The 8,427-nt window shown below is 38.9% G+C and overlaps 1 protein-coding gene across 1 annotated transcript; it reads left to right on the top strand.

Annotated features, from left to right (window-relative positions):
• The first annotated feature begins 4,152 nt into the window (after nucleotides 1-4,152).
• Nucleotides 4,153-8,033, top strand: LOC306873452 (translationally-controlled tumor protein homolog). The gene is made up of 6 exons (XM_079422759.1): nucleotides 4,153-4,281; nucleotides 5,370-5,443; nucleotides 5,748-5,935; nucleotides 6,257-6,362; nucleotides 6,970-7,086; nucleotides 7,478-8,033. The coding sequence occupies exons 1-6, from the start codon at nucleotides 4,254-4,256 to the stop codon at nucleotides 7,478-7,480; spliced, it is 516 nt and encodes a 171-aa protein (XP_079278885.1). The 5' UTR covers nucleotides 4,153-4,253; the 3' UTR covers nucleotides 7,481-8,033.
• The last annotated feature ends 394 nt before the right edge of the window (nucleotides 8,034-8,427 follow it).

The raw sequence follows: 8,427 nt of genomic DNA on the forward strand, positions 1-8,427 counted from the left end.
ATGACACCACACTGATCGGCCTCATCCAGGACGGTGACGAGTCTGCTTACAGACAGGAGGTTAACCCTTTAAAACCTAAGGGTAAAATAGGTCATTTTTACATATTTTGTTTATTTGACTGTAAAATTCTAACAGAATGTGCTATATTCAAGTGCAAGGTGTCATTTTATTCAGAAAACAGACGGCTTTCAAAAAAGTACAGTTTTTGACCATTAATGTCGTGTGATGAGTTTGTAAACAGAATTTAAATAGACAAAAATAAAAAACAACAGTAAAACATTTTCTGTTTTTTATTTATAAAAAAGAGAAAAATCGTGATCGAAATAATCCAACACTTCTTACTTCAAAATTCAACTATATTACACATATACAAGTAGTTTTGGGACACTGGGTTGCACAGTTTTCATTCAGGAGGCTTTTTTGTTCATACACGCATACATTTATACATGCATGTAAATGCGTGCACATGCATACACCCATACATTTACACGCACGGACTCATTATAGCGATGCACACACTACATGTGAAAAAGTCTCACTCAGACTGCTCCCAAAGTCTCATCAAAAATCATCCCAATCGACTCCTGTGCTGTTTACTCCACCTTCACCATGTTTTTGTTTGTTTCGTTTATTATTTTATGCCATCCAAAACGCCGCGCTCCCTATCTCGCCATTCAAATTCTCCCTCCCCGCTCTCCCGGAAATCAGCCGTCATTTGTCGACGGAGCGCAAGAAATTACCGTAATAAGCAATATATTGCCGAAAAGCGCATTTTGTTTACTGTCAGGAGCAATTTGAATTATTGTGATGGTGCAAACGGTTGAAGAGTTACGGTAACATGAAAACAGCTTGGTTTCGTGTGTCGGCGACGACACAGCCGGTTTTAAAGGGTTAAGGAGCTGGCTGTCTGGTGCAGTCTTAACAACCTGGAGCTTAACACGCTCAAAACTGTGGAGATGATTGTGGACTTCAGGAGAAACCCCCCTGCTCTCCCCCCACTCACCATCATGAACAGCACTGTGACTGCAGTGGAGTCATTCAGATTCCAGGGCACCACCATCTCCCAGGACCTGAAGTGGGATACACACATAGACTCCATTGTCAGAAAGGCCCAGCAGAGGTTGTACTTTCTTCGCCAGCTGAGGAAGTTCAACCTGCCACAGGAGCTACTGAAACAGTTCTACTCTGCCATCATTGAATCCATCCTCTGCACTTCAATAACTGTCTAGTTCAGCTCAGCTACCAAATCTGAACTCAGAAGACTACGGAGGGTAGTCCGGACTGCTGAGCGAATCATTGGTACAACCCTCCCCACTCTCCCAGAACTGTACTTATCCAGAGTGACCAAAAGGGCTGGTGAAATCACTCTGGACCCCTCACACCCACCTTTGAACTGTTACCGTCTGGTCGGCGCTACAGAGCTCTGTGCACCAGAACGACCAGACAGAGGAACAGTTTCTTCCCTCAGGCAATCCATCTCATGAACACTCAACAATAAACGTGGAACACACAACTATAATACACTATCCATTCACCACACTCACTTATTTAATTTTTATTTTCTCATTTCTAATTTGCACATACAGGTCCTTCTCAAAAAATTAGCATATTGTGATAAAGTTCATTATTTTCTGTAATGTACTGATAAACATTAGACTTTCATATATTTTAGATTCATTACAACACAACTGAAGTAGTTCAAGCCTTTTATTGTTTTAATATTGATGATTTTGGCATACAGCTCATGAAAACCCAAAATTCCTATCTCAAAAAATTAGCATATCATGAAAAGGTTCTCTAAACGAGCTATTAACCTAATCATCTGAATCAACTAATTAACTCTAAACACCTGCAAAAGATTCCTGAGGCTTTTAAAAACTCCCAGCCTGGTTCATTACTCAAAACCGCAATCATGGGTAAGACTGCCGACCTGACTGCTGTCCAGAAGGCCATCATTGACACCCTCAAGCAAGAGGGTAAGACACAGAAAGAAATTTCTGAACGAATAGGCTGTTCCCAGAGTGCTGTATCAAGGCACCTCAGTGGGAAGTCTGTGGGAAGGAAAAAGTGTGGCAGAAAACGCAGCACAACGAGAAGAGGTGACCGGACCCTGAGGAAGATTGTGGAGAAGGACCGATTCCAGACCTTGGGGGACCTGTGGAAGCAGTAGACTGAGTCTGGAGTAGAAACATCCAGAGCCACCGTGTACAGGCGTGTGCAGGAAATGGGCTACAGGTGCCGCATTCCCAGGTCAAGTCACTTTTGAACCAGAAACAGCGGCAGAAGCGCCTGACCTGGGCTACAGAGAAGCAGCACTGGACTGTTGCTCAGTGGTCCAAAGTACTTTTTTCGGATGAAAGCAAATTTTGCATGTCATTCGGAAATCAAGGTGCCAGAGTCTGGAGGAAGACTGGGGAGAGGGAAATGCCAAAATGCCTGAAGGCCAATGTAAAGTACCCACAGTCAGTGATGGTTTGTGGCACAACATCATTGTGAAGTTCGCTGACAGCACCACAGTGATAGGACGGATAACTGGTGGGGATGAAGCGGCCTACAGGAGAGAGGTGGCCAGTCTTGTGACATGGTGTGAGGACAACAACCTCACCCTCAACAAGGACAAGAAAAAGGAGATAATAGTAGACATGAGGAAAGAGAGGAGAAATCACCAGTAGTGTTGGGGAAAGTTACTTTTAAAAATAATGCATTACAATATTGCATTACTCCCTAAAAAAGTAACTAATTACATTACTTTTTATGGAAAGGAATACATTACGTTACTTTTGCGTTACTTTCGCATCACTTTTTAAATATGAGCAGGGCTTGATTGTTTGTTTTTAATATAAGAAGTTCTATTTATAGCAAATGTAAAAGCCCTTTCACACCAAAAAGTGTACTGAGCCTCAGGCTGAAGGAAAAGTAAATTCACGTCTGTAGACCACAGGAGAAGAAGGTGCAACACTCTTCAGCAATACAAAAACAATGAAGCACAATTGTTAGTTTATCTAAAGTCATTTTTGCTTATTATTGTTGAACTGGATCATCAAAGGTCAGCAGCAAAGATATTGGTTAATAAAATGGGATTAGATACATTTGTGTTATTTAACATATTTAATTATTGCAGGTTTGCATCATATTCTGAGTTTGCATTTCACTGTTTTTTTTTGCGATTGAGATGCACATTCACATTTAGTCTAGAACCACAGTAACATCATGTTCACACAGCGCACACAATGCCTCAGTACTTCCGATTTCTCTCAACATGGGGACTTGTCAGTCAATAAATGGGAAAATAAAGTAACTGGCATTTTTTTCCCTCAGCCATTAGACTAAACAGGTAGTGATATTTCATAGAACAGTTGGACTGCATTGCTACATCTCTGTTTGCACATTTGTTAATATTACTGCAGCTATTATTATCATGTAGTTGCACTCAATTTGCTACATGTTACTGTACTATTGTTTTATTGCACACTCGCACATACAGATTTATATATTTACATAGTCTTTATTTCTACTTCTGCAACATAGCTTTACTTTATTGTTTGTTTGTATGCATTTTTTTTTTTTTTTTTTTGTGTATGTATGTAGTTTGCACTTGGCATTCACTGTGGACAGCAAATAAAGAATTTGATTGTACAGGGAAACTTGTTTACCTCACTGTGCACATTACAATAAACACTTTAAATCCTTGAATCTAGGCATTTTTGCTTTTCAGAGGCTGTTAGAAAATCCTCCTTTCAGCAAAGTCCTCCTGATTCTGAAGTTGAGAGTGAGATACCAAAAGTATCTAATATGACTAACTTCAATTCTATGAAGTTAAAGTCTTCTGTCCCCAGTCATCCAAAACCAACAAAAAGCACAAAAATGTATGTACTATGACTAATTTCCAGACAGACAGACAGAGAAAATAAAGCCAGAGTTATATTATGCCATATGAATAAAAATATGTATTTAAATGCCATTGGTTTGTTCACTGTTGCACAAAAATGAAGGCCATCACAATAATTCGGTCACATGGAACATCTTAAACATTATCATCAACAATACATTCAACTAATGAACTAACAAAAAAAATAAAATATGCAAAAAGCATAAAGGCTTTGCGGTTTCGTGTTGAACCATCAGAGGGCGCCCGTGTTTTCCAGCGCTTATATAACACGCTCAAATCCGGCGCCGGTCTTTTCAGCGGAGTCCACGATCAGGTCACAGCCAGCGCTGTTCGCCTCCTCGCACCCCAGACACAATCCAACAAAATGATCATCTACAAGGACATCATCACCGGTAACAATAGCGTCTAACACAACGTTGTAGGCTAGATTGTTACCTTTTTACCAATATTTTTGGTGTCAAATGTTGTTAAATTGTTTAAAAGGGCCGCTGGTCTATCTCGATTCTCTGAGGCCTAGTTTTCTTCAATGCAGTTAGCATAGATGCTAACCAAGCCTGATGCTAATATGCGCGCGCGCTTAATTGCTGAGATCTTAAATAACTTATTTTTTGTCAATTTCTGTCGAATTATTGTAGGCCACAACTACTTCAGGATCTGAACGTTTTCGGACATATTCAAGCAAACCTGGCGGTAAATGGGTGTGTTAGCAGCCGAGTTAAAACGCCGGTTTGTTGGTGGTTAGGAGATGTGCCGGTAACGTTAGTCATTTTAAAACCGATACTCTTCCAAATTACGTTACTGTTTGTGTTCAAATAATATATATTTTTTTGTGTGTTTAGCTGTGAACTACTGATTTTAACGACAGAAACGGACGATGTTGTAAATGGAAGTAGTTTTTTTATTTTTTTATTTCACAAGTCGTTGAGAGATGATGAAATAAGGGTTAAACAGGGCGTGTTACTAGTCAGGTCAGTCCGCGTTACTCCTCAACACTTTTCTCCGGACCTTTAAGTATAAAGTTAGGCTATTAAGTATAACATGCATATTGTGAGCTAAAAATTTCCAATCATCATCTGGAACATTGATGGGTATCATTTCGGCTTTTTTTTTTTTTTTTTTAAATCTCATTTATTTAAATTTTCACTTTTTTTGCGTTAAGAACATTTCAGTGGACCCTGCTGACAGAGATTAGAAGCGAAAATGCGAGAAAAAGGGAAAAAACGGTAAAGGGCAAAAGTATTTAGAGAGAAAAAAAGAGATTCTTAGTGCAGTCCAGTTCATTGGATGTTAATTAACCCCAGTGCTTAAAACACGAAGTGCACAAATATATATATGTATATATTTAGGTTAATGTGACAACATGATTCAAAAAAATCCTCTCAGGGCCAACATTACCAGAAAACATGATGGTTAGTCAGATTTATTGGAATTGCTAAATGTTCTCCTGTATATTTCATCTTCTTTTTATTTTTTTTCACAGGGGATGAGATGTTCTCCGACATCTACAAACTCAAAGAGTCTGAGAATGGAATGATGATTGAAGTTGAGGGAAAGGTATGTTGATTATATTTAATCAAATGTCTTAAATTGATTTTACAAGCCCTCTTATGGACATACAATGATGACCAACTTAGGACACCTTTGTAGGCAATGACCAATGAAAACAAACACATTCTGAGTATGTATATGTTTTGATGGGCTACAAAACTGATTGTGAGTTAGTCTGTAAACATTTTTCTAATCAGTTCTGCAGATATTGGCTTTAGTTGTACAATTGCCAATCAATATGTTAGTCTTGAAGTTTTTACCTTGAGTGATGGGTCTGATATCAGCAGCAGTCTTTGCCTCTGATTTGCAGATGATCAGCAGGTCGGAGGGAGACATAGATGATGCACTGATTGGTGGTAATGCGTCAGCAGAAGTTCAGGATGATGGCTGTGATTCTACCACTGTCAGCGGTGTAGATATTGTCCTCAACCACAAACTTCAGGAGACCTCCTATGACAAGAAGTCTTACACTGCTTACATCAAGGACTACATGAAGGCGTAAGTCATGAAATCATCATTGTGCATGTTGTACCTTGCAACAGGCTTGAACTGTAAATATCATAGTGAACGTTCATTTTCCTATTGTGTAACGACTTGAGTTTTTGCATCATTGACAGCTCAGAGTCTTGCATTGTGGCCACCTGGGTTTCAAAATGTTTAGATGCTAAATTAAATGTCCTCGCGCTTTCTTCCTGCCCTATGAGTGGCACGTAAGATTGAATTGGGGACTACAAACATTTGACTTAAAACAGCTGTACTTAGCAGTTTGTAAACTTAATAAAACATATATATTGCTTAATTGCTTTTTTTTTTATGCAGAGTGAAAGCCAAGCTACAGGAATGTGCACCTGACAGGGTAGACCCCTTCATGGCTAACGCACCAGCTGAGGTCAAGAAAATTTTAGGCAACATCAAAAACTATCAGGTGGGCTAGAGTCAATGTTTCATATTTGTATATGCTCAAAAGTTTGGGATTGGTAAGGTTAAGTTTTTGTGTGGTCCCTTCAATCAAAAATACAGTAATACTGAAAAATATTGCAATTTAAAAATATATATATATATTTTTGAATATAGTTTGTTTATTTCTGTGAAGAATAGGAGTTCAAAACAGCAGCATTTAATGCATCCCTTCTGAATGAAAATGTAGATTTTGTAGAAGTCTTACTGACCCCAAACTTTTGAACGGTTGATAAAGTGAAAGCCCTCTAATGGATGTACAATGATGACCACCTTAGGACACCGTTGTAGGTTACGACCGATGAAAACAAACCATTTCTGAGTACGTATCCTTGATGGGCTACAGCAAGCTGATTTTAGACATAAATTTGTGCATTTCAACTGTGTTTTTATGCCACTCAATATGTCAGTGCTTAAGTTTTTACGCTGAGTGATTGCGTACAGTCATTCATAAATTCTTTAAAGTATTAATGCCCCCAAACTTGCACTAAAGTTGACTTTTAAAGAGATTTTTCCTCAGTCTGCAGTGATTAAAACGGTTGGCCGGCTAACTTGTTTCTCTCTGCCTCCTACAGTTTTTCACTGGCGAATCCATGAACCCAGATGGCGTTATTGGTCTCCTCGACTTCCGTGAGGATGGCGTCACACCATACATGCTTTTCTTTAAGGATGGTCTGGAGATTGAGAAATGCGTAAGTTTAAGTTGTGTGTCTCTTTTATAAGTTTTGTACTTGAGGAGAGTTGTGTAATATATCAAAGTATAGAATGCCCTGCACAAATTGTTTACAAATAGTGTTTATGTAAGGGCTGAAACATGCTTGATGTAGCATCCACTGATAGGCCTGTTGCCAAAATTGGTGGCCTCTGGGTTTGCACAAGGATGCAACAGTAATATTCCTCATGATGTCTGGCTGTCTGGAACGTGGCTGGAAAGGACTGAATTGAGGAGAATAGGTCAATTGCATTAGCTTTTGAAAGCATCTAAAAAAAATCTAGAGACATGATAAATGATAGCTTGGTGTACTGAATGAAAATGTTAGCTTGAAGCAAAACTGATTCTTTTGTTTTTATTTCTCACCATAGTAAACTTCCCAAGCATCTACGAGTTATCCCTCCAATTCTGGCCTCTGCTTGGTGGATTGGGCCCGTGGATTAAACCAGACATTCCCCCTCATCCTTTCCATCAGGACCAGAGGCTGTTTTAACGTCACGAGGCCACTGTTTTCATTTCTTGATTGGCTTATGCCTGTCTACAACAAGACGTGAACTGTCCTTTCATGAAATTAAAAACAGGACTTTTAGCAAGCCAAACTGCAATGCGACAAGGTTGTGGAAAAAGAAACAGTATTTTTGAGGTTCTTTTATTTCTTCGTCATTGAGGTGAAGTTGACTGCTGGCTTCTCATTTGCTGTGCATGTCAGCTTCTTGTTTCAGCATATGTACAGTTGTAATTTTCCCCGTTCCATATTGAATCACAGGATTGTATAGGATTTCTTGGCACCATTCTTGAATAAAGTCAAGCTGCTGGCTTATTGAAGTTTTTGCTTGTTAACTGTAACTTCTCTTGTCATTTGTAAGTTGCTCAACTTTCAATTGTTCTGTGATTTGACAAAATGATAAAGGAAACTATTCTAATCAAGGGTGAAGGAGACGAGCCTCTTTTCAATGTAAACTGGGAGCCTTACAACAGAAGTGCCCAAACAATTACCCTATGAATGGTGATGGGCTGAAACAAAGTTTCTTTTAGTCCAACTAATTGTTTTTGATCCAATTCACAGAAATTTCTATATACATTTAATGTAGAAGAAAATAATTTAACAAAAAGCTAAATTAGGATAAAGATGTTAAAACAATGTAAAGCAAAAACCGAAAAAAAGAAACCACATGGTTGATCCTAGGGACCCCAAAGTTGGGCAGGGTTCTGTTGAGAACCACCCCAATAAATATGCCAGTTTTCCTATGTTCCATTCATAGGGCTGCCATACAGGTACATCTCAAATTTGAATATCGTGAAAACCTGCCTTTTTTTTTTT

This window comes from Barbus barbus, assembly GCF_936440315.1.
Source record: "Barbus barbus genome assembly, chromosome: 8".
Classification (NCBI taxonomy): domain Eukaryota; kingdom Metazoa; phylum Chordata; class Actinopteri; order Cypriniformes; family Cyprinidae; genus Barbus; species Barbus barbus.

Excerpts from the sequence above, each read along its gene's own strand:
- LOC306873452 (XM_079422759.1), top strand. The coding sequence starts at position 4,254 with ATGATCATCTACAAGGACATCATCACCG. Across the intron at positions 5,444-5,747 it reads TGATTGAAGTTGAGGGAAAG|ATGATCAGCAGGTCGGAGGG; the intron begins GTATGTTGATTA and ends TCTGATTTGCAG. Across the intron at positions 6,363-6,969 it reads GCAACATCAAAAACTATCAG|TTTTTCACTGGCGAATCCAT; the intron begins GTGGGCTAGAGT and ends TGCCTCCTACAG.